Raw genomic sequence first — 26,741 nt, 5'->3', positions numbered from 1 at the left:
CTTTTATTGTTTTCATACCTCCTGGCAAAACTAGTCTTACTGCTTGTTTTTTGACTTAACCCGGCTTTTCTGGTGTATCCGCTGTATTGCCCAGAGATAGACCTCTTCTAATGCCTAACTCTGAACTGGGCAAGTAGATTAGCAAGACGTGAAGCATGCATACTGGCCTCTTAATCACATATGCTAACTCCAGTGAAGTACCTTTGCAAAGAAGTTAATCCCACATGGACACAGAAATGAGAATCTTGGGACTGCTAATGTAAAAGGAGTTATACATGTTGTTTGATAAACAGGATTTAGAAATCTGCCATCTCTTCACGCTCTTCTTCTGCAGTCACTGCTCTCAAAAAAGATTTTGCTGTTTCCATTTTATTTCTAAATTGCAGTACGCAGTAAGTATGCTTAATGCTGATTAATGCTGCCTTGATAGTATTTATCATTTACCCTGTATGTGTCTCCACAGACTTTACATTGTGGATTGCACAACCAGAATTGTTAAAACCGATAAATATTGTGCCCGGCTTGTCCCAGGAGCTTCTGTACCTGTATACAGCAAGTAGAAGCAGATGCAGGTACATTTGAACAAAGAGCACCGAAGAGCAGAGGCATTTATCATCTCGAGTTTTATTATGTTTGCTTCGCTGTACTTTTACAAGCTTAAAATTCATATTTTCCAGTCCTGCAATCTACCTTAGGGGGAATGCAACTGATATTCAGAGTAATTCTGGTCTCATGTAAATCTCTCCACAGAAGTGTACTACAATGGAATTATAGAAATTAAGGGAATTATAGAAAAACTTTTTCAGCAGTGTTACAGTTATGCCAAAACAGAGTACTGTATAAACTGGGGGAGCTAGAGGTTCAAGTTCAGTAAAGATCTAAATATGTTCAGGCACTGAAATCACTCCTTATTACTTTTGTCATGCTAGCGCTCAAAAGTGTGAGCCATAAACTAGAAAACAGCGTGATGGTCACTTCTCCAGGACTTAAGTTCTTTAACACTACACTTTTTTTCTTTCTTTGTACGTAGATTTTTCTCTTTATTTTAAAAACAAAGAGGGACCCATTACAATGTGGCCTTAAGGGAAGCTATATCTTACCTTGTACTTTCTGCGTTAAGTCTCAAACTTCTGTTTTCAGTTACAGAATCCCATATTAGAAAACCCTAAGTAAAGTAAGGGAGAACTTGCTATATCCTTTTGTTTGAGGAGTTAACTACTGACCTTGTTCAAAATATATGCGCTATTTCATGTCTGTATTTATTTAGCTTCGGATTGTGAGCACTGGATTTTGCGTTGGCTTTTCTTAAACCTTTTAGTATGGGAGGCTTCATGTGCAAGTGCTTGCTAACTGTGATCATATTAGTGTAATTTCTCTCAAATGAGGTAAAAAGATTGAACTGAAATCTCTTATTGTAAAGCTTGCTTGATTCTGCTCTATACTGAGAGCATAAAACTAAGATAGACACATAAATGTGTTGCTCTTTTAACCGGAGACCCAAGTTTTAAACCCATTAGAGTCCACTCCACCCTAGGACTGAAGTAATTATGATATCTTACCTCTCTGTTTCTCAGCAGTTCATGAATTCAAACTGTATGTCTTAGGGTTAGGCGTATCATATGCCCATAACTTTTTAATGCTAGATAAGACCTTATGCCTTACCTTTATACTGGCAAAGCTTTTGCTGGGAATTTTCCTGGTGTTTTTTCATGTTATCATGAAAGTGATAAGCAAAAACAATGGGGGAAGGAAAAGAATATCACATGGGGCATTTCTACTGATTAGAAGAAAATTTAGAGGGGGGAGGAGAGGGGGGAATGGGGTTGCATTCAGCATCAAGACTCAGTAGCATAGTGGCTAGTTCAACTGAATTTGCAGCCAACCTTTGTTTTCCAAGCAGCACAAAGCACTTGGCTAGCAAAACTGAGTTTCGCCAGTACAAACCTCAAGTTTCTCTTCTGCTGTCTGCGTGGCTGCCGCTGAGGCATAAGCACCCAGCAGGTTCCTCCTCCTCCTCAGTCAGTCACTTTCTATTTGCTACTGTTCATCACTGCTGCGAGATAACCTTTCCAACAAGGAGGCCTTGTCTCCTCTTTTGGAGAAGCTCAAAGAAAGGACTTCCCTTGGGGTGGCCTCCTCTGGTGAGAGGGCACAGAGGTGTCCATATGACCACCGCTCTGCGTTGTCCGTATGACCACCGCTCTGCGTTGCACCCAGTGCAGGGGGGAAAAAAGGTTTCTCTCCAGGAATGTGGTTTCCTCCCGTGCTGCTGCGTGGCACACAGGGTGGCAGCAGACAGAGACTGACCACAGGGGCACAGAGGGTGGCAGCAGACAGGGACTGACCGTGGTAGGTGCAGCCCCAGTCTTGTGAGCAATGGGAGAGCGCAGCTCTTTAGAAAAGAGTACAAATACTTGGGAAATTCTCAGGAAAGAGAAGCTTAGTCTTCAGTGTGTTTTAGGAGAGACACTTCATGAAAGGCATTAATGGAGAACTCGTACAAACTTTTAAACAGATTATTCGTTTCATCAAACATATTTAAGATTTATTTCCCTGACAATTTTAGTATGGCTAGATTATACCTGGACTGAGATCCTTAAGTATATTTTTAAAAGTCTGATATAGTGCTAAATTTCTTTCTTGTAATTTAATTTTAACTAATAGATTTAATTTGTCAAATCTAGTGATGCAATTTGGGGCAGGATACAGTGCCTACATTTCATGTGCGTGTGTGTCTATATTAAACATCTCTTCTTTAAAATGACTCAATTCTGGTAATAAGGAGATGTCTGATGTGACTTTAAAGGTAACAATAACAAAGAGTGCATATACTGGAAGGAAAAGCTGTCGTGCGCCATGCAGATGGTCCTAGGCTCTTTTTGGTAGCCAAATGCTGCATTAGTGGCAAAGAATTCCAAAAGGACCTCACAGAACTGAGCAGGCAGATAGATGTATGGAAGATCAGTGTAATTAAATAGAAGGTGATGCAGCTGAAGAAAATAACCCAAACATGACCTGTGCCGTTCTGAACTCGGACCTGGCAGTTGCAGCACTGGACAGATTTGGAGGCGTTGCTGACCGTTCTCTGGAGCCACGGGCTCCACGCGCCAGGGCAGCCCGAGAAGCAGCGACACGCTGTGCATTGCTAGGAGAGGCATGGGGCAAGGCAGAGGCACTCGTTTGGCTGTGTGTAAAACCCTGGTGCAGCCGTGTCTCAAGTGGTGCGTGCGGGTCTGGTCTCCATGTCTCAAGAAGGATGTAGGGGAGTAGGGAAGGTCCTCAGAAGGGCTGCTGATACAACCAAGGGGTTGGTGCCACTGCCCTGCAAGGAGAGACCAAGAAGGTTGGGGCTCTTCAGTTTGGGGGGAGGGAAACGGAGGGGTAGAGCTGAGGTTTACAAACCCACAAAGGTGGCTAACAAGCTGAATGGCTTTGTCCAGCACTCCAAATAGTGAGTGAAATATTAATGAGCCGTTTGTGTTTCAAACGGCACCACATGAGCGATATAGAATTTAGGAGAGTTCCTCCAGCCTGATTATGCTGGTCTGTGACACTTTCCACTGAAGTTACGGTTTCCTTTTTGTGGGTTATTGCATCGTAAGGTTACAACAGTACCAGCATTGGTGTTGGAGGTTCCCATGTGTGGGGCAGGCCGTGTACTGCTTTAAACCAGCTTGTGTAATGCGCGTGGTGTATGTGGCCACAGTCTGGAATCCCCTCCTGGGAGGTTATGCAGGTTTAGGACTTCACTCTCCTTTTCAACTCATAGCTGATCCCCTGATGTGGGAGATAAGCAGGACTGGTTTTACTTTGTGATCCTGCGTTAAAAGGAAAAGCAAGGTTTCTCATCTGAAATCCTGTTCCCAGTATCACACGTAAAGCACCATTTCTTTTCTTGACACACACGAGTGCTCCCAGTTAAGCTGGAAGCAGATTAAAGAAACTTCCCCATGTTACTGATTTGCCCCTGGTGGTGATTCCTAGGTTGCTTTTGCTGTGACTTGCAGTTTTGCCTTGTGTCCTCATCTAGGAGGGAGAGACCTTTTTTTGCAGTATGTGTACATCATGTAAACCATGGCTGGAAGCTAGAGCCATTGTCTGCTGTATCTTTAATCTGCAACCTGATCTGAAGAGGACGAGGCAGCCTTGTACTTTCACAGCTGTAGGTGTTTAGTTTGGATCTGCTGGCATTTCCACCCAAGATTCTTCTGCAAAGTTTGACGGTCCTATTCTTCTTTGAAATTCTCCAGTTCTTTGAAAATTCTCTTAATGAAATGCTGTTGGCTGACACACTGGGGCAGAAAGAGGGAGTTATCCTAAGTGTGGTTGTGAATCACTTGTCCTTCCCTACTGCTAGAGTGCTGTGATGTACGTGCGAGCCCTCGTTCATTCTGTGTTAAATATCTCATGTAGTATACGATAATAGCTGCATTTCAGTGCTGGGGAAGTAATACCTCTGTGTACTATGCATGAAGTTTAAATTTTTTTTTGTTGCCTTTCTCAGCTTTGTGATATTGAAATAAGGCTAATTACATATTTCATTTTCAAAGTATTTCGTATGATCCCTGTTGAATTCTCCCGACCGCTCGGGGAGCTTGTAGTCTTTAGAGGAAGTCTGCTGAAGGCAGAGCACCTAAGTGGCTTTATTGAGGTACCGAATCTGGGACTAGGGTTTTGGGAGCCTGTATGACTTGGGCTCAGAATACAGTCCTCTCAACACTGAGGTTGGCTGGGCTCTAGGGACCAAATAATTTCAAATCTGAAAGCTCCCGGTGAAATATATGTGTAGGCTTTTATTTGGGAGGTAGTAGCAATTCATAGTGTTCCTTCCTGAAATTCAGTGTATTTTATCAGCAGCTATTTCCTCTTTGTTCATCACTCTAGGCATTTCTCTGTAATTATCCACATAAAAAAGCATCCGGGTCCTGATTGGTGCTGGCTAGTAGAATTAGCCCTTACTCCAAATGGAGCTAGTTCTGCTGGGACCTGACATGTGTTGACCCACATCCTCTGCGTGTGTGCGCTCTCAAGGGCCACAGTCGGCTGGCTGTCAGCATGGGTTGCCAGGGAACCAGCCTCTTGGTCTCAATTTCCTTTGGACAAAGCCCCAGTCAGTACTCCAAGGTTTGCAGCTAGCGTGGATGAAAGGAAGAGCACAAAAGGACAAGTGGACTGCTCTGACCCTGAGCCCTCTTCCCTGGTTCCTGCTCTGCTCGTACACCTTAAATTCTTTCCTTGGGCTTAAACTGCTTAGAAAGGAAGACTGACAGTTGGGAAAGGGGCAGCGGGTATCTCAGGCTGTCCTTTTTATTTCAAGTTCAGTTTCCTGTTTGCATAGTGCTAAGACAGTTTTACCAACAGTGCAAATAAATCTCTGTCAAAATCCAAAGGCTGCTCTCCATCTCCATACAGTCATACCCTCTCTTACTTTTGTGGTAGTGGAAGGCAGCTTTTTTAAACGGCATTCCACTGCCCCTCTGATAAGGAGGATGCCTCGTGTGGGTGTCAGCTCATGGTGAAGGGATAAAAAGCAGAAAATCTACAGCTGGAGTAAAATGCTGACCTTTTCTGCTGCAGGACTTGGAAAAGTCTACTCCAAGGATGCAAGACTGTGCCCAGCCCCAGCCTCTCTTAAAAAGTTTCTCAGGCCTAGTTTGCACTGTTCATACTGGCGTAAGGTGGGGTTAATGGGAGAAAAAAAAAAAATGCACCTAGCAGTTGTGTTAGCTAAGAGCCCACTGCAGATGAAGTAGAGCAGCAGAACCAGTCTGTTCCTAGATTACAAACTACTCGGAGAACATGTATGTAATACCTAAGCCAAACAGGTCTGCTGCTGTATGTTGTTATGGGTTACTGCCATGTCCTTTCAGGTGGAGACTGGGCCTCAGAACATGTGGTAGGAACCGTTCCTGTTGAAGGGCTGAAGAAACCTTCCAGTTAAACTTGGGAGGCGCTGCAGTTAGAAGGCTTCTCATCTCAGACAACACTTGGCTTTCCTTATGGTGTAGTCACTCGGTGATGTGGGGTGTGAAGTGATTGCCTGAATTATATTAGTGTCCGTTCAGTTCATAGAAGTCTCGACAACCCTCTCAAACACAGAAAATATCAGACTTAATTCAGTCCTTTGTGTGTTGGTATTATGATGGTTTTTAATTATAAGTATTTTCATACATATTTTTCCAGGAGGATTCTTGCCTCATTCTGTGAATGAGTAATTATTCAGTTTCTTTTTATCTTCCTCTTTCATTACATTGCCCCAGGCTTTGTCTAATACAATCCAAAGCGTTCACTGAATGAAGAATTATTTATTTTCTCATGGGCATTTCTGTGGTGCTCTGTGTTCTGTTTGTGTGTTTCACAGACATTTAATGAACTTACCTTTACAACACTTGTCTGAAATCAGAGGGTGCATCTGTCCTTGTTTTATGAGTATACGGAAGCACAAAAATTTCATCAGAAGTCATAATTTTGGATGTCCAGCTCTGTGCTTTGCCCTGCACTCTACACCTCTGAATGAGGACTGGCCCACTGGAAGGGGTTTTTTTTTGTTTTGTTTTTTTTTAATCTCACTTCAGCAGTTTTAATTTCATGTTCAAGGCCCTACTCTGATCTCTTGGAACATTATGTATTTCCTCTTTCCACTTCCATTCTGTGCTATTCTAGTTCAGCACACCTGCATTCTTAGACCATCTCAGCTACCCCGCCACTGCTGTCTAGCTTTCCTTTTGTTGTAGTGCATCTTCATGTGCCCAAGAGTGCAGATGTTCTATTGTCTTTGTCCAGTGTTATTGTATATCGTGAACTGATGCTGTAAGCCCAGCATGTTCTTGGGTTTTGGATAAGGAGAAGGCTAGATGTTCTGTGGGAGGCCAGAGAGGTTCATTATAGCCTGATGACTTGCTTGCTGAGGAGGTATCCCAGTACTCTATAGCAGCTGGGGTTTTGGAAGGGTTGATAGCTTCATGCCTAGGCATATGTGCTGCTGTGTTGCAGGGTGATGTGGTGAAGGTAGAGTGAGAGCCTTCAGATCTTATTGCCAAGGCTGCATGGAGTCTTCTAGTTGATTGGGAACAGTGGAAAGTGTTTCTCACAGGGGTTTCTCTGAGGACTGTTGATGAAAGATGAGCTTGGTCTGTTGTTCCTAAATGCATCCTTGTTGGCCTCTGTGAGGGGAGGGTGTCACCTGTCTCTTTGATATTGATATTCTTCGATTTATGGAGAGGATTAAAAAATTGTCTTGTGTATGTTGTTTTTATTGTATGGTTATCTGTTGGGATTCGCTGTGGTACGTTGCTATAGGAAGTTATAAAGAAGCTATATGAAAACAAGGAAATCTTCAGTCTATCATAACACTTGTAACTTCTCCAGAGATAGATGAAACAATAAATACTGAGCAAGGGAAGTTAATCTGTGTCTGTAGTATTTTATTAAATAACGTGAACTCTGTGTGGTTTTCTGTGGCTGGTTCAATTTCCCATATGGTTTTTGGAGCATTATTACAATGGTCCCTTGTTGTGCGCATGTCTGTAGGACCTTCTGAACGCTGTCATTTGATGCAATAGTGCATCCCCATCCTCTGCAGCTTTGGTGTGCTGAGGGAAAGTCATCTCTTCCACAGCGTTCATCAGACTTGCAGCACAATTTCAGCTGCAGTCACGCGGGCGCCTGCGCCCAGAGCTGATGATGCCAGAAGCACCGTCAGATGCCAGCGTGAGGCCTCGGACTGGGAAAGCAGGGTCCGTGCTTCTCTCTCTGCTCTGCTTCAGCATTTTCAGCTGCCGTCTGACCCAGCCACAGTCCCTGGTGACTCATAGGGGCACGCCGGGGAGAATTGTGCTGGGTCCGAGCCTCGGTCCCTGGCATGCCAAGACCCGGCCACGTAGGGGCAAAGGGAAGGCCTCGTCATCAGAGGCACGTCCCTTCTTGCGGCGCCTTCTCGTGCAGGTTCGTTCACGTTGCCCCAACGTGTGCGACCCTCAGCGATGCGTCGGCCACGTGTGGGGAGGACGCGACAGGGCTCATGGAGGCTGCGGGAGGGCTCCCGAGCCCTCCTTTCGGAGAGGAGACGCTGAGAGACGTCGTAAAAATGTGCAGAATTCTCAGACGACCTAAAAGGGTAGATAATGTCTTTAAAGAGAGGAGTGCTCTCTGAGCTGCGCCGTGTAATGTGTAGAAATGAGAAGGCTTTCCACACCGGGTAGCGCGGTTTTATCTGTGGTGGAACAGGGAGCTGCTCTTAACAAAAAAGCAACGAGGACAGAAAGTGAGGAGGCAGGACATCGCACCTGCCTCAGGAGGGATTTGGGAAATCTAATGTGCGAGCTGGAACTTCTCAAGAATAACTCGTGGGCTCTTACTTATTTTGGAATTCTGTTTTGTAACAATTTATACCGTTCAAATTACAGAATTAATGAACAGTGAAAATACATCTGACTCTAGTCCACTACTTCTATTGTTTACCGAATTATCAGGTATACCTGGAACAAACAGCATCAAAGCAATAGCCATCTGCCTTCTGCAGAGGTTCCAGACTTCACAAGAAACTTGAAGTTGCAAGTAAATTTAAAGCCTAAGTTCCATTTTTTTTCAAGGCACGTTATTTCTGTTTGTAAAAAAAGTAATGCTCTCTTTTCCAAAAGAGTTGATTTGGAGGAAGAAAAACACTTTAAACAGTCTCTGCATACTGGGAGAGGGTTTCGAATAGTTGTTTTAACTCTGAGCCGGCTTTACCATCACAACCCCAAGTGTGTTCTGAGCGTGGCTGTGTTTATGTAGTGTGCTTCTGATATATACAGAGCCTCCTTAGATATCTCTTAAAGGGTAACGTGAATCGTTTCCATCGCTGTTGGAGGCAATAATATATCACCTGTACGGCTAGCCCTAGTGTTGTTCTGTATTGTGGAAAGCCTTTTTCAATCACTCAACAGCCATATAATTACAATATGGACAACAGATTTTTTTTTTCTGCTGTCTTTTCAGGTCCCCCATCCCTCTTTATTCTATAATTTGCCTTTTTATCCAGTGCTTTTCCATATCCACAAAATGCTTCAGTTCACCTGAGTGTTCACAGCTTCACAACTTACATTGAACTCATTATTTTAAAGTATATATATGAAATATATTTTAAAAAAGGAAAAACTATTGAGCAGCAGTATCTTTGAGCCTAAGCCTGCTTTTGGTTACTGTCTTGTCTTGACATTCAAGCTGTTCTTTTCCTGTTTCTGACCAACCCTCGGAAAGATAAGGCGCTCGGAATTCCTTGACTCTTGGTTGCCCTGAGGATTGGGAAAAGAGCTGACTGGAAGATCTGACCTGCTCCTTCGCGACATTGCTGTGGTGCGGCACAAATGTTGCTGCTGCTTTTATAATCTCATTCTGTTGTGCCCATGCAACGCTTTGCAGGCACTGCTTTTAAAAACAAAAGTTCAGCTTTTTTGTCGTATATCCCCAGAGATGACAGCCTCCGTGGAAAATACGAATTGACAAAACTGTACGTTTGCCTGAGGAGCAAAATGTCATCAGTTTAGATCTTGGTTAACTTACAAACCTCCAGAAGAACCCCACCATCCTTAAGCTACTGTACTGCTGTCTGGGAACAGCTGTGTAAAGCTCTCAGCTCCTGTTTGACATCCCTCATTTTTATAAATAACAGTAAAATAGATTTCATGTGAAGTTTATTGGGTTCCTGTTTGTCAGATGTGCACAGCTGAACTCTGTGGTCCAGTTTGAAAATGTGTGTGAACTAATGTCAATACAAGTATAAACCAAAAATAAGATCCTGGTCTTGCTTTCTGATATGTTGATTGGAGGGTTCTGGTAAGTGTGCTTCTCCAATTTATTCATAATTTATTCGTAATTGACGCACACTCTTAGTTACTGTTTTGTATGACTCATTTTTCCCTTTAAAATGATAATTCATATAGATTTTTCTTCTCCATAAGCAGTGTTACTACCTCGTGTTCCTGAACTGCTAACCAATGAAGGAGTTTTCATAAGGGTTAAAAAGGCAGTGTAATGGTGCTGCTGTACCACCACTTTTGCAAGGTGGAGCGTGTTGGTAACAAAAGAGAGAAGTAATAGTAAATCACTGCAAACTTCAAGGCTCTGTCTTGAGTCCTGCGATAGGAGTGTGGGAGGCCACGACAGGCATGACCAGAGCAGGAACTTGAGATCTGAGGGCAGCACTTCCTAGAACAGCTGACAGGAGATGTACTGTCAACTGCACTTTGTTTTTATCACTATAATTAGCAAGATCAATACACACACTCCTGCAGTCATCTCCTCATATAGCAGTGCTTATGCCTGTGCCTCCCTGTGGAGAGCTGTGAAGATCTCTGAGATCTGGAAAATTCCTGAAAGTTGCAATAGTCTGAGTTGATCTGTCATGACTGCAGCTCTTCTAATGACATAACGTGGGAAAGGAAAGTTCCACAATTGTGAGAAAGATCCCAGGTGCAGCAAGACCTTTCCTCTTTTCTCCCCTTCTTGGCTGGTAAGCTCTCTGCTCTGAGCACAGTCTCTAGCTGTGCAAAAGGTTGTGTGTGTGCTACTACAGGAAAATAATTTGGATGGAGAATTGCATTTTTGACTGTTATCTTAGCTCCATTCCCATCTCGCACCCTCTAAGAGATTCACAGTCGCTATATCGTAGTACTTTCTGCTGTCTGTTCATGTCTGTCCTGTAGTGGAAGTGGACAGCAGATAGAGTTGGGCAAGCAAAGAGTTTACTGGTGGACTTCATTCTTCCTCAAGTGGCCGGGAGGGAGCTTAGTGATGCTTTTATATCTTTAATGGTCACACACAGTTCTTCATCTGTTGGGATCTCTTCTAAGGAATGATTAATTAGTACTTTCAGGTCTGCTATACAGTTAAAAGGGCGGGGAGGAGGGTGAATACAAGTTAAGCCTTTCTTGGCTCTTGTTTTTGGTTAATCTGTATGCCCTGCCTACCCCAGGGGACTGTGAATATGTGGGGATGCTGCTCATCACAGCCTGCATAAGCAATGTCCTCGTTAAGAGCTGATCTGCTTAGCAAGGCCCTGTGAAGAAGTTAGCTGCCAAAGACGAGCAAAAGCTGGGGCTGTTGCCTCCCTCTGGGCTTTAGCCCCTCCTCATTAAGCTGGTCCGGGCTATTGATTGGGAGCTTGTGTTTGGAAGAGTCTTACTTACTCCATGCATTATCTTGACAGATTGATCAGACCTGATTGAGAACCTCTTAAAGGAACGAACAGCTGTAATGGGAAAGTTGGACTCTGTCATCCGTTAGGATGATTCTGGGAGCGAGAAGAACGAGGCTGACATCTTGGAGCAATTGTATTTACAATTAACATGGCTGAAAACGATTGCCTCTATTGATCCCCCCTTCCTGCAATTACAGCCCCATTGTTTACATTCCAGCACTTCGGTTATAAAAAGGAAATTCAATAATTATTGCATTATTTAAAGTTAAAGTGCCACAGAGTTTGCTGGCTACGCTTGCTGGTTGATTTAACGTTCAGTAAAATCCATGCTGAGCTCTCCATCTTTAGGCTGAGCAATATTTGGCTTTTAATGAGACTTAAAGGGCTCGTGGAGCAAAGCTAGTTTGCTGGGTGGATTTTTGAGTTGTTTATGGGGGAACCCAAAAGCATTTCATAGCAGCAAGCACCAGCCTTGTGGCCACCAGAGAGAGAGCATCTACAGCCTGGTTATCGTCTGTCATGTTAGGTTCCATTGGGTTCCTTGCTTCCTCTGCTGGCGTTACTGAACATCTAGTTCCCTGTAGTGCTTCAGTAAAGCCATGCTATGTTTCAGGAGTGGGAGGTGCAAGAGGGATCAACTGCCACTCAGAGCTGCTGATAATTTTATTTGCTGAATATATTATTACTGACCTTTCTCTAGAGTATGACAATTTTCTGGTCAGCTGTAGTCTGCGCCCGCTGCTGGGCTCCTTCTGAGGAACACCATTTGTTGTTGCTTCTCTTCCGCTTGGCAGCATCACCGTCAGTGGGGCTCGTGGTGTGACGACAGTCCCAGGGCTCTGCAAGGCCACCCTGTTCTGCCCTGTAACTGTTTCTGGCTGCCTGGTACCTCTGTCAGGGCTCTCGGTAATGGCAGCCCCATCGTGGTACTGGGGGTGTTCAGTTAGCTCCTTGCAGGGCTGGAGGGCAAGGAAAATGAAGATTCGGAAGATAGGGTGTCTGGTAATGGTTGTGAATTGGGGCTTTTGGTGTTATTCTTAAAGGCTTACTACATGATTCAGGGACTTTCATTAAATACCTCGGCCTGTTTGGCAGGAAAGATTACTACCTTTCTAGCCTTTTGGAAAATAAATATCAGACAGGAAAAAGTGAATTGAATAACAAATTTGTTGTGCAGCAGTCTCCTTGTCGTCATCTTGTGTTGTTGTTTTTAAGGGCTTGGGTGATACTAAGGAAACTTCAGCTAGAGGTGGGAGGGGGAATGAAGCTTACTATAAGGCGATTCAAGTTACTGCAAGCTAAATGCAAAAACTTGTGATCACGTAGGTCTGAACTTGATAGCGTTTGCAAGTTGCATGGAGCAAGCTGTCGTGCAAGGACCTGGAGAGGCTCTAAGGAGGGGAGGGTTTTGTAATGCTGCCGCTTCACCAGCAGTAAACAATTGCAGGACGCTGGTAGAATGCAAGGGAGCATAAGTTCATCTTTTGAACCTGCTGCAAGGAGGATCAATTTTTTTTCCTCCTTTCAAAACATCTGGGCAGGCCCACTCAGTGGTGGGGGGCGAGGGGCAGTTGTGAGCGCACCAGGCCTTTTCGGCGTCTAGCCAGCATGTGTTCTTGCTGCGTGCAGCGTCTCCCTAGCTTCTCTGTCAGCTTCAGGAAATTCCAGCAGGGCCTGCAGGTGTGAAAGGAGAGCAAGATGGATGAGCCAGCTCTGACTTTTATGGAGTACTTGGAACAGACCAGGATCAGACAGCTGCTTCCACATGACTCTCATTAAAAATTCAGATTCCTCTCTTCTAGGATTGTGTGATTTATCTGGTGCAGCAGATCAGAGGCAAATGGAGGCCAAGAGACACTTATGAGGCTTCTGAGATCTACTTACAGGGTCTGGTCCCTTTCCACAGTGACCTGTAGCCTCACCTCGAGCTCTGGTGTAAGTTTAGCTTCGTGTCTAACTCTCTTGAAGTACGTCGTCATAGGCATAGCTGTAACCGAGTGTGCAACTTTTGTTAGCATAGGAAATGTTTCCTACCAAACCCATTGCTAATTACCCATATCTGACTTTACTCTGAGGACGACTCTATCCCTGGGCATCCGTCCTTACTTGAGGATGTGCTGTAGCCCAAGGTTGCTTATGTGGATGGCATGCCTCCAGCAACTTTTTCTGAACATGGGAGTATATGCTAGTGTTGGCTTTGACAATAACCTTGTGCAGTTTTATATCTCACGTAATCCCTACTGTGCTCCACTGTTTCTGTATACATCCATGGCCACAGTGGATTTAACAGAGGTCCAGCTGGCTCAGGAGCTTGTCGCTGACGCTGACCAGCAGCAGATGCTCGCAGGAAGAATTAAGAACAGCGCAAGTACACAATGGTACTCCCTTCCACGGCTTTTGTAACCTTCCAGCTTCCAGAAGTTTTTTGGCTCCATCTCTCGAAGCTGTATCTGTCAATTATTTTAAATCACTTTTAATTTTACCTGTTTTAACAGAACATATGTCGTTGTGAGTTCAGTGTTATTAAGAATGCTGTATGTGGGAAAATATTATTTGATCATTAATGCAGTTTCTCCAAAGATGTTCTAGACTGAAAAACTTCAGTGCTTCTTAAAGAACCTGTTGGTACTTCAGTAGCCTGTGGTTTTATGGAAGGATTGTGCTGTAGTGTGAGAGCCAGCTGGAGAACGTGACATTAAAAGTGGTTTGAAAAAGATTTCTCCAGGTTCTTTATCAATTATCCATACCGCCATATGCATATTAGTGACTTATCAGTGAGGATAAGTAAAAAGGGCATTGGCATAAACAGAGGATGGAAGAAGTTTTTTTTTGATTGTCCTACTTAGAGTTCTTGCACAAATTTCAAATTCAGTGATTTAAAATCCAAGTCACTGTTGAGGTTGGTGATTTTGTTAGTCAACTCTTGGCGAAGGGATTTCTTTCTGTTGTTGCTCCTCTCCTTGCTGCATAGAGTTCATGAAAGATTATTTCAGCGACCTTGGTTTTTGGCCCTCAGGAAGATCTCACCTGCTTTTTCCACCTGCAGACATCCTGATATTAGCAGGAAAATCTTTGTCCAAAGAGGAGAGCTGGAGAGCACAGATTGCTTGGCTGAGGGCATTAAAGGGATTCCCCCCCCCCCCCCAAGTCTTGTAATCATTTTGAGGTCTGTAGAAGAAGAGGAGCATACGCCAACCAGCAGTGAGTCTTCTTACAGGTTTTACTATTTGTTGTACTAGAGGGACTTTTTAAAGATGGAGATGAGATCTCTCAACTTGCACCATTGTCAGACTGGTTCTTCTTGAGCCGGTTCTAGGCCCTTCAAAAGGGGAAGCAGTATCTAAGCTGAAGTTCAGACTGCATAGAAATTGTGTGGTTTGTTTCTAATGAATAATAAACATTAAAAGCTCAAGATAATTCAAAGTGATTGTTTCATCTCCCCAGTGAACTAGGGTTACGCTTCAGATATCCCCCAGAACAGTATCTGACCCACTAAAAATAGCAAATAGGTTTTGGAAAAATCTTTGTCCCTTCTGGCAACAGCACTATAAGGAGCGTAATCTGTTAATGCTACCACAGGAATCAGGCTCTTTTCACAGTAGCTGTAATAAACTTAGTACTGAAGAGGTTTCAAGCAGACATAAGTCAAACTTCTTTTTAAATTTAAAATAAAATATGTAAAAGAAAATAGAAATTAGATTAAGTGCATTACCTACAAAAATACATGCAGTGGTATTCAGCAGGAGTGTTTAATAGTCGTGTTACGGTGGCTATGTGAATCCTTAGTTCTGGTTAAAACAATGTCATCTGAAAGGAACTTGCAGTCTAAATATATGGCATGGGAGTGAGAAGGACTGCCTGCAATCAGACAGAATAATACAGCTGTTATATTACGCTCTGTGATTATCGAAAAATTACTGTGGATGAGGCAGTGTTAGACTGGGAAAAGACAGATAGTAAAATAAACACAGTTCAGGGGTACGTGAAGAATGGAGGAGGAAAGAGGGAGAAACAGAGTATAGCGTCATTCCTCAGTTTGTTTAAAAATCAGATTTCCATAGCCATATGCTGTGAACATTTATTATGCTATTATTTATTAGAAGAACGCAATTCCAAGCCAGATGTTAGCGAGGGAGAGTTGGACAGTTAGTCCACCCAGGCGGCGTTGGTTAGGAGGTTCCAGCGCGCGAGCCCCTGCCCTCGCGCCCGCCGTTTGCCGCGGCTCCGTGGACCCGAGCCCCCCGAGCCCCTTCCTTCTGCCCCGAGTCTCTCCTGCTGCTTTGAGCAAGTGCTGCGCTGACGGGCTGTTTGCAGGCGCCGCGGTGTTAGCCCTGCTTGCGTTACCCATGGGTATCGCTTCGCCCCCGTCTCCGTGCCCCGCGGGCAGGGGCCGCGTGCCGGGCCCAGCGCCGGCGGGCCTTGTTCTCTGTCGGCCCTTAGGCCCGCCGCCGTGAGCGTGACTTACGTTTTTCCATTGCTTTCTTAACTGTCTTTGGATTCAGACCATCTGAGCGTGCTGGCTTCTTCAAGCCCGACCTGAAAAAGTCGGTGGGGGAAGTTGCACGGTACTTTCTAAATCGGTCTGAAAAGCTAGCCGGGCAGAGGACGGCTTTCCGGCAGAGCGAGGGCCGCGGCTGAGCGCGGCTCGCCGTGGGGCTCCCCCGAACGCTGACTTCAAACACCAGCGGCTCGCGGAGCCCTTGTCCCTAACCCCCCTTCTAAAACGCAGCAGTTGGGGTTACGGCATAGTGCTGTCCCCCGGCCTTTGTTTTTCAGCAGGGTGGATTCGTTCAGTGCCCTTCCGATGCGCTTTTGCCTGAGGGAGACCGTTCCCTCTGCTCTCCCTTTCGACGCCCTCGCTACGTTTCTACAAGGGGCAGAATCGAAGTGGGTGTTTCTTGATGAGTAGACAAAATTACCAAAAGTTGGGGTTTGCTTCATAACGGATCAGGGCCTGATGTTCCGCGGAGCAAGTTCTGTGGTAGCAGTTTGGGGGGGGGGGGGGGTAAGGGGAGGGAGCAGTGCAGAGATTACAGCAAATAAATAAAATGAGGCATTTGAGCAATATCCTCCTTCACTAATCACTCTCTCATGCGGCGAGAGAGGGTAGCTTTGGCCGGGGATCTGTGCGTTTCCCAAATGGAAGACGGGCTGGATTTGGGTTGATTTGTGTGTAGGAGTAGGTGGTGTGAGCGGTACGATGCTGTGCTGTAGCTAGTGTGCCTACAGTAACAGGCCTCGTTCTCCTGGGAAGCTTTACTTGTGAGCCTTATGGTTTCTATCAGAATGTTCTTCTGTCTGTTTCTGATTTAAAGTGGAGCTTTGACTAAACCTGATCAATATTTTGCATTCCATGCGTGAAGAACCAGATGTTGGAAGTTTCCTATTGTTGAAAGGGAGGGGGGGTGAACACCCCCCTCAGACTTGCAGAAATCAATGTTCTCTGACAGAAGTTGGTTGCTTTTCCTAGGAACAATATATTCCTCTGATTTTCAAGTTGATTTCTCTTTTAATGAGGTTCTAGTTTAGTATTTTGAGTTTGTGTTTTGTCTGATACGGACAAATCCTCCTAAGAGGAAGGCTTAACAGTACGATGGACAGTAACTACACTTATTTGTCCAGCTTTTCATTACTTTCCATAACTCGCAGCTTCTTCTCGCCTTATTCTTGCCTTCTCCTTTCCTCTGTTAAAAGAGCGAAGTAAATTCAGAGAAGTGGATACGTGATGCCATGCCACTTCTGTGGCGTGCTTGCGGGTGCTGGCATCCCATTTTGGGTGCCCCGGTGTTGCAAGCAGGTGAAGGTGACCCCAGCGCTGGGGATTTCTGAACGTAACTCGCAGCCCTGGAGAGGGAGCAAACGGAGAACAGAAAACGAGACGTGTTTATTAAACTGTTTAAAACAAATGTTCTCCTAAAATCCTCTTTTAAATCAGAGCAGTACAGACAAATGCCTCTGGTTCCCACAGAGACCACGTCCTTAGCATTTCCTTGAACCTGTGACCAGACTTTTTCTGTAATTGCTCACTGGGGGTTTGCTGTGCCTTCTCGCAGAGGAGCTACTACTGAGCTCATTCACACTTTCTGAGCTCAGATTATGTGTCTGTAGTACTGGGGGGCATCCACTGCGCATTTCTGAGCTGAAGGAGGAAAATGCTTGTAGTGTGGACCCCTGGGGCAATATCCTCAAGCTGCAGAAAGGATAAGGGGGCAGTGGGGCAGATTTTTCTGGAGCAATCCGATATAAGCAGAGTACAGTGAGGCTGGTTAAACTGGGCTGTGCAAGCCAGTCGCACAGCTTTTGTGACTGGCTTACTAGCCTTAAGCTTTTTATGTTTTATGCCATTTCTCCTCTTCTGGCTCTGGAACAGGGTAATGCATGCAAACAATAGAAATAGGAAGAGGAAGAAAAAGTTCTTGTGAGAGAAAGCAGCAAAAAAATCCTTTGAGGGCACCGGGGGGATTAGTGCCCTAGTGGATTCTTCAAATATTACAGTGAATTTAATTAAATACATTGTGATCCCCAAAGAGGCTAGTCTAATTAGCCAGATCGAGAATACATTTATTCTCTTCCCTTACCCTTCCAATCAGAAGTCTCAGCATCAGCTCCTATCCTATTTTTAATCATTCCTGCACTCAGAGGGATCTCCTTTTTCCACGTTAGCTAAACACACAGAGCTGGGTGAGATGCGTCTTTAATCTTCTTTTAGCTGTAACTGAGATATTTCACATAAGAATTTACATCAGAAGTTCCTGGCTGCACGTAGACAATATTTGATTGACAAACCTTGAGTGCACGTCCAAATTGCCTTCCTTATATGCCTTGAGTGGACTGTATAGTGAGAAAAGTTTCATGAAATGACACAGAAGATGAAAGAGCGGTCTTGAGGTGGGATGGTAAGACCGGACATGGATTATTGCTTAGCTATACTATAGGTATGTGGTAGGAAAACCAAATGGCCTTCACTAAGGAATCTTTCATGTCATTCGACTTTGGTTTTGGTATCTGTTTTTCTTCAGCTTGTGCTTAAGTCCTTACTGTGGGAATCTGGAATGTTACTGTGCAGTCTAAGGGAACAGCTACCCAAATTAAACAGAGAGCAGCTGAGCGGTGACTCCCAACATAGCTGCAAGCAAATTCTTCCCTGTGGTTTTAAGAAATAATTGCCCCATCTTTGGGGTCCATGACTCAAAATAGTTAATCATTTCCCTAGTGGCATTGGCCTCTGTGCCGGACAATTGATAGGCTTCATCACATAATCATGGTATAATACGCTTGGATTAGCTGTGTTGGCTGTGATTGTTTCAGAGGGTGAAAAGGGTTGTCCCCCACCCCCAAGTTCTAACATCTTGAAGTGATCTCCAGCTGTGTGCTTACCATTGGCTTTTCAGTTTGGATCACAATCACAACCACCTTCCAGGCCAGACTGCTGCTCCCTTCCAGTTCCAAGAGAGTAAAAACTAAATGCCAAGGAGCTGAGCGTTGAATGATAGGATGGCACGCACTCAGATGCTCTGCTCCCATAAGCTCTTTCCAGGACCTCTTGATCTAATGGGTGCACTGTGTTCTGAGATTACTTTTGTTTTATTCTTCTTAGTTTTCAGTGAGATTTCATCAAATGTAATCTGTTTGACATGAAGTTGGATAAGTTTGATATGAAAGAATTAGTGGTGCATAAATCATGAACAGTTGTTAATGTTGGATCTGATATTTTCCTTCACTGAAGATGATCTTGCCTATCTTGATTGTTGGTTCTGCACTGATTTTGGTGTATGCTATGTTTTTCTTACCTTTGAAGCAGGAAAGTGCATGGTAACTTGAGAATAAAGAGGCTTGATCTTACCGTTTCTTCTTCAAAACGGGGGGAGGGAGGGGTCTACCTAATTTCCAGGTGGCTTTTAGCAATTTGCAGTGGACTAACCCAGAAAGATGGGAGGTGGTGCAGGAAATTCATATCTCTCTGCTTTGTTCTTCGCAGCACCTTCAGCATCATGAGAGCGGGGTTGAGGGTGAAAGCTGCTATTACCACTGTGTCCTCTGTAACTACTCGACCAAGGCCAAGCTGAACCTCATCCAGCATGTGCGCTCCATGAAACATCAACGGAGTGAGAGCCTACGTAAGCTGCAACGCCTCCAGAAGGGTCTCCCTGAAGAAGAGGAAGACTTGGGACAGATCTTCACCATCCGGAAGTGTCCAGCTGCTGATGCTGGTGAGTAGTGCATCTCTTAACATGAATAGAGTTGGGCTCTTGGCTTGTGTGCATCCCAGTGTTTGACTAGCAGCCATCAGACCATCCATGGAGTTTCTTGGCAAGCTCAGTGAATTTCTTGTTGTCCTTTCTCTTCCCGGCTGTGGAGATGATGCTTACTGTTTATTAATGTACATTATAGAAGCCCCACCTGCCCTGAAGCAGGACGAGACCCTGTCGTACCTGCAGTGTCCAGCATAGCTCTCTGCCTCGGGAAGGTAACGTTTGGTGGCCATGAAGCACCAAATACTTACACGCATGCGTCATTTCATACCTGTAAATTATCTCCTCTGTTCTGATAGGGCTAAATACAAGTTTGATGTTTGGAACTGTATATGTTTATTCAGGTTAGTGTCTTAAATAATTGGATATCGGATGAGTGGTCTAAGAATACTATCATATTTGGATAACTCTAATAGACTAGCATACTATACTTTCTGTAGATATTTTTCAGGGTGTCAGGTGATGTCCTGAGCGTCAGTGCACTCCTGTGCCAGCTTGTTTATTGATTTCTGGAAGTCTTTCAGCCACGCTGGATCTTAAGGAGGAGCTGGTGGTGAGGGATTGTTACTTACAGAAGAGGTGGGTGGGAGAAGGGACAGCTGCTTTTGTCTATATGCCAAATCTCCTGCTGACAAGGTAGATCAGGTGATCGGAATGGAAGAAGCATTTGCTCGTACAGAAAGGTCAGGTAATAGGGAAGAGACTGAAATTGTGAATCTAACAACAGGAAATGTGCCATAAAGGGGATAGTGATAGTGGCTAAAACAGAAATTGTATTTTGTTTAATCATTTATAGGGTTCAGAAGTTTTTTTTAATCTTAGGAGGAGATCAAGATCTCATGAGGCCCTCCTTGGAGTGGGGAGGAGGAGGAGAGCCTGCCGGTGTAGGCTGGTGGCTGAGCAGTCAGGGATGCTGTGCTGGAGTGTGGAGGATGCAGGTGAAAGTCACCATAACCACCCCAGGACTTTCATCCATGACTTCTAATGAAATGGCTAAATTTTATGGACGTGTACTCTGAGGAATTAACATTCCTTCCTCCCTCCCTCCAAACTTGGAAGGACGTACCTGTTGCTTAGAGAGAGTAACACATGGATGCTGGAAGTTCTCTTGAAATAAGAGCTGGGTTGTGCTGCTGCTATGTGTGTTAGTAGGAAGGATGTGAAGCACTTGCAAAACACCTGAAAAGTAAAACATTAGATTCAATTTATTAAGAGTTCAATCCAACCTTTTGGGGGAAAAAAAATGACTGATCTGTGAACTTGGAGGCCCAGTGGAGTCTGAGGGCACGGAATATCCTTTCTCCAAGGTCACGGTGGCAGTGAAACACACTGTGGTTGCCACGCTGTCCCGGAGGGGACAGTGGCTTTAGAGTAGTTCTGCTTCTCCATGATGCTCTACTGTAGAAAAACCTTCCGATGTTGAAAGGTTGTGTTGATTGGTGTTGTATGATTTGTGACTTTTCATAAAAACAAAATGAATAGCGAGTAGAAATCATCTGTGCCCCTTTGTGATGTACAAAACAGTCTTGACAATCTCTGTTTGTCTTTTACTTTAGAAACTCTTTTTTTCCCCATACCCAGGATCATGGCACTGGAGATGCTGAGAATGTAGAAACTGAGTAGCTGAGAGGGAAGGGGATTTGCTGACCATTTAAAAATGGGTATTTAGCTTTTTAACTAGAACTCTTGACAAATTGCTGAAAGGAAATCTCAGTTCAAAAATATTTCCGTGTTTCAAATGGTTTGAAATAATTCCTGTTGAGCTTCTTGACTGCAGCCTGATTGAAACTAACGGCAAGCAAGATGCTAAGAACTTCTTTTTCATATTTTATTTTGAAGGTTAAAAATAAAAGTAAAACCGTGACTCCTCAGAATGCAAAAGAGGGGGGGCAGAAAACAAAAAAAAATCCCTTGGTCTGTTTCGCGGGTGGCTTTGGCCTGGGGTTTTTAAACATGATTTCAGTCCGTCGTTGAGAGCGGCTGCGCGGACGCTCCCCGCGCTCGCTGCCGGGCAGTGCCGCGTCCACCGAGGCGCAGGGGCTGCTCAGGTTATCCCGAGGTTATCCCATCGTAGCGGGGACTGGATTTGGGCGAGATGTCGCCCCGCCGCAGCGGGGACAGATAGATCTTTTCACCTTCCCTTCGTTTTTGTCCGCTCAGAGTGAACTGGGACGTAAAACGGCGTGGTCCCGTTTCCACGGACGATTTCGTGTATTCGGTGTAATCTCATGCGTAAAAAGATCTGCTTTGAACAGCCTGATGTCGCGTTTTTTCCTGTGATGTTTAAACTCCCAGTGTTATAAAATGCTGCTGTTATTTAGCTGGCTGCTGTTGTTTTTCTGCTGGTTTGGGTGTCAGCGATGCGTACAAGGAGTGCCTGCCTAGGCTCAAGTTCACTCTTCGCCGCGGTCGCGTCGCGTTGGTTTTGGAATTTGTCTGCAGGTTTTTCATTCGGGCGCGCGCGAGCGAGCGCCCGTGCCCGCGGGGGGCGGCGAGGCGCTGTCGGCGGGACTTCACCCGCGCCCCGCGAGGTGCGACGCGGCCGGCGGCGGGCGATGCCCTCCCTGCCGCCGCGGGTGATGCCCACCTCGCCTTCGCTGCGCTTGCTCCTGCTGCATGGTGCAATGCTGTCCCTGCCGCGTCTGGTTGTGCTTTTAGGTTTGGGGTTTTTTGGAGGGTTAGGCAGGCTTTCCTCATTGCTTTTTAATGAGGAGTCTCTTGTGATAACTGATAACATGAAAAAATCTTTCCTGTGTTTCAGATACCCGAGTAGAAAGTGCTTTTCTGATCTATGACATTTCTCTGTCAATGGGGCCCAAAGGAATAGTGACTTTTTTGATGGTTTGCTGCATTACAAGTGCAGTGGTTTGTTTTGATGCCTGCTATTACTCCCTGGTAATCATCAGTGTGAGTCATCTCTCCCTTTCTAGTTAATTGTCTTCCTTTTGAATTATTTTTCCCTACCAATAAAACATCATGTATTTATTTTTTTCAAAGTGGATCCCCTTTTGTTATCGCTAATCTTTCTGGGGTCCCTTAAAACATTTTAGTCCTCACAGCATCTCTTGCCTTTTTACCTTCTGCAAAACTTCTTCGCTGTGAGGGTGGTCGGACACCGGGGCAGGTTGTCCAGCGAGGCTGTGGAGTCCCCATCTGGGAGTGTTTGGAACTTGACGGCACACAGCTTGGCAAGGGCAAGGCCTGGACAGGGGCCTTGAGTGGAGTCTTCTCTCCTTCTAAAACTGCAGCTGGTTCTTCTTTTCCTGCAGTCCTTTGTGGCCTTATTGGAAGTATTGAAAGATCCTTTATCACTTTTTTCTGTCTCTAACTTCATCCAGTTTGTACCAATCTGCTCATCTCCAGCTTTACATAAAATTGCTGGTTACAGTAATAAGAATGTAGCTTGGCCCTTTTACTGTAGTCTTTTGTTAAATCAGACTGTGCAGATCAAGCAAGTAGAGCCTGTGGTGGTGGTCTTCCCGCTGTCGTCTTCATTTGTTTTGTGACAGAGGACAGGTGCCAGGGTTAAATGGTTTTTTTGCCTATGTGTACTTGTTGGTGTGTGTAAGCATGTAGGGAAAAAGCATTGCTGTCTCTGGGGTGGTGTGCAGATATTTGCTTGTATAGATGCATCTCAATCGGTTGGAAGAGAGTGTCTGATCATACCTTAATTAGTCCTCTAACAATCTACAAAGGTCAGTGCCAATTGCCTGTTCATTTACATTTGTAATTGTGATGGTTCTTGATTGCACATTAGTTGCAACTCATTCCCTCCCACCCTTTAGAAAACACATGCAGCAGTCTAAGCAACAGCCTTGTAGACACAAGGACCTTTGTCTCTTTGCTTGTGCCAGCAACACAGCCTTCACTGAAACTTTTGTGTCCTTTATGGAAAGGAGCTTTGGAAGCTATACTCCACTTCCAGTAAAGGATGAAGTCATTGGCAAGGAAATTATATGGACATCAGGCAAGAAAACCAATCTTCTTGAGCTGGATAATTAAAGACAATTAAACTTTTCTGCTTGCGCTGGGAAGTGTGCTAATTATGCAGCAGACAGGGAGGTGGGCCCAGGCTGGACATTAAGCTGTTTTGTTGATCAGAAAGAATACAGCTTTAGTTGTGGGGGTTTACTTTCCTCTGTTGGGTATTTATGGACATCCATTGCTGTAGTATCTGGGTTGTTGCCATTGCAGATGTCAGCCCCTTCTGCAGAAGCATCTGTATTATGTTACCCATACGCTAATTGATTTTTAATGATGAGGGATTAGCAAAAATAAATACATAACAAAAGGTTCTAAAGATATAGGGATGGATGCACGTATGACTTATTAGATAATGATAGAAATAAAAGAATAAAGCAACCTGCACCAAATTTTCATTCTCACTTTGAAAGTGTTTTCTTCTAGAAGGCATCAAGTACAAGCAGCTCACCTCAGACAGCTGTGCTCGGAGTAGCCAGCCCCGGGTGGAACTGCTGGCTTTGTTTCCAGCGTGTGTTTCACAGAGGTGCACGCAGCTTGATGGTCAATCTGTTATGTCACTCTGTACATGCAATCCGTATGAGATCTGAATTTGTTACAGCCCCAGCTGCTGAGCCTGTTTCTCTTTAGGTAAGTGCTGTTCATAATTAATCAGTTTTTCTACTTTACCCGTTACTCCGGCCTTTTTCCTGTTGATTTCATCTTCGTCTGTTCTTTTTCCATAGCTGTCCTCCTATGGAAGGAGCAGAGCAGGTTTTACTCGGTCTTTCCGCAGTACAGAATAGAAGTCTGTCACGTGCCCGAGTTCCTCACCTCCCACCAGATCAGTGGGCTTCCCTGTCCCAGGATTGTTTCTACATGCAGCTGTTCAGGTCAGGATCTGTCACGCTCTTGAAGTCAGGACAAAGTCCTACTGGTTGCAGTAAGTTTGACCTGAGCAGAAGATCCTTAGGTGGAAACACTTTATGCTTGGGCTCAGCAGAAGTATAATTTGATCCAGATGGGTCAGGTGGAACTGAGGCAAGAGAAGAACTAGAATTTTTATGATGCCCAAGAATTTCATTTTGATCTTGTTTTCATATGAGCCCTGAATTTCTTGACATGTTTGAAGAGCAGCACAAATTTTTCATAGGTTTAAATGCAGAGCATATAATATTGCATTACCAAGGAAATCATGTTTATGTAAGTGTGCTCTGCAGTCCTTCAGTGGCTAGCATGGTGGGCTGCATGCAGTTGGAGAAGACAGTTCCTGCCCTGGGGCACTGGCAGTTGAAACCAAGAACACCCTGCATTGTCCAGTGAGGAAACAGTGCAGCATGAACAAAGGCACACACCTTTCTCTTTCTTTTTTTTTCCCTCTTCATTTTCAAGGTAGTGCTATTGCTTTAGCTCAAGTACCAAAATGTGTACGTAATCTGTGTGACTGTTGAGAATACTAAAGGAAAAAAAAAGAAATGTGGCAATTCAGCCTAGAACAGTCAGATTTTATGATCTTTAAAGGTGAGCTGGAGACCATTCCAGAGCATTGCAGGAGGAATGGGATGACTTGTGGAAAAGTCATATAATATTTAATGGGAAATGCTGACCATCTCTAGGCTCTGTTAGTCCTCCTATAGACTGTTTTACACAGCTTTGTATCTTTGCTGTGAAAACTGTAAGGAAGGTTAAAAAATAAGTTAAAAGAATATCTTCTGTTCAGTGGGACTTTTGATTTTTTTTCTCTAGCACCATTTATTTCTGGAGAACGTCTTTGTCTTGTTGGAGACGGGAGTGTTTCCCTAAGACCGTACTAAGCCAGCTAGAGATGCCATTTGTAGATTTTTGAAAACTTATTTTACTGGACTTTTACAGCAAGGGGATACTGCAGTCTCTGCATTCCATCGCAGAGAACCAATCCCCTATGGTGGACATACTGTTTCAGCAATTTTGCTAATCTCTGCCAAATCCTTAGCAGCCATCTTCCTCCAACACACAAAGTCATTGTTATGGGCCCTTGCATGTGAAGAATGAGGGCAGGCTCTCTGGAAGGAGTTGCTGAACTAAGCCAAGTGCAGTCAAAAGAACCTTTGTTTGGACAGGAAAAGGGTTGGAACATGGTGTCAGCAAGAGAATTACTAGCTGTGTGTCTTTTCTTGTCTGTCCTGGTCTTGCTGGAGCATCCATGCTGCTCGTTCTGTCAGCAAACAGTGAGGGACCTGCTATTCTCCTCACTCTGATCAGGTTGACTGTGATTATTTAGATTAATACCTTTACTGTAAAGCTCTGTTCTGGTAGCCTCTTGAAAGCTGCTCTGGTTTCAGAGCTCCTTGGGAGGCGGGGATACCCTGTCACTCGCTCTTTTTTTTTTCCCCCCCTTCTCTACCCCTGAACAGAGGCAGATGCACTGGCCATCCACGAGTTCCTTCTATTTCAGTATTTGACTTTCTGAAGGGCTGCAAACTGTAGGCTGAAATCAGGATGTGAATTTTTAATGAAACCAAGGGTGTAAACAAAACAGAGGTGTAGTTAACACCATTGCCAGATGAGAAAACCCCATGTAGTTTAAAGTGGTAGTTACCGAACTCAGCTTGGTTTTGCCAGTGGTGGTTGCAGACAGCTGGATGCTCATATGGTGCTTGCACCTCTGTTTTAACTCTGAGTCATATGAAACACTTTGCTAATGTTCCTCTTTCTTAAAAGCAGTTTCTGAAGCTGCAATAGGGATGTAAAGGCATGGCCATTAAAGAGAGAGGTGATACTAAATGGGAACGGAAGCAATTTCCCATGTGATTCGGAGCAGATTTGTTCATGAAACGCTCAGGATGTGGTTTGCAGTATGAGAAAGTTTCTCTTAGACAAAGAGTTCCTATTTAGCAGGAGGGTGACTTGATGTCAGCCACATTTGTCAGTTTAAATGTGTGACTTGGAAGTCCCACAAAATGTGTTATCGTCTTTGTTGAGGCCTGAGGCACTGCTCTTTGAATTCTCCTCTCTCCTAGCAAAGCTCTCCAGATTCTGCCTTTATTTGGTGGTCGCGCCCTGGACTTAGAAGTTGTGATCGGCCAGTCTGTAGAAGGAAGTGGAAGAAATGATGGAGAGAGAAGAAGGGGATTTTCCACAGAAGCTTTCTGTGAGGGGAACCACCCTGTTATTTTCCCACCTTGAAGAGTGGCAACCATGCAAGACATTTCTCATTCACAATCATCAAGCATGAGGAGTAATTATAAATGTAATTTATTACAACAGGGATGAGACACACTCCAAAGGAGTGGATTTTACATGATTGCAGGCTCTGTACTTCCACTGGAACTTTCGGACTTTCTAAATGGAAATTGGTAATGCAAAATGAA

At 44.5% G+C, this 26,741-nt stretch overlaps 1 protein-coding gene across 8 annotated transcripts in view; it reads left to right on the top strand.

Moving 5' to 3' along the window:
- The window catches only part of ZFHX3 (zinc finger homeobox 3), a 752,695-nt gene that overhangs the window by 646,220 nt on the left and 79,734 nt on the right, over window positions 1–26,741 (top strand). For all 8 annotated transcript variants that reach the window (XM_068955804.1, XM_068955803.1, XM_068955806.1 and 5 more), the window contains one exon: window positions 19,158–19,389. In XM_068955804.1, coding sequence (XP_068811905.1) covers window positions 19,158–19,389 — 232 coding nt within the window. The remainder of the gene's footprint in view (window positions 1–19,157; window positions 19,390–26,741) is intronic.

Source organism: Struthio camelus, chromosome 10, assembly GCF_040807025.1.
Source record: "Struthio camelus isolate bStrCam1 chromosome 10, bStrCam1.hap1, whole genome shotgun sequence".
In the NCBI taxonomy this organism is placed as follows: domain Eukaryota; kingdom Metazoa; phylum Chordata; class Aves; order Struthioniformes; family Struthionidae; genus Struthio; species Struthio camelus.
This window is presented reverse-complemented; position numbering and strand designations above follow the sequence as displayed.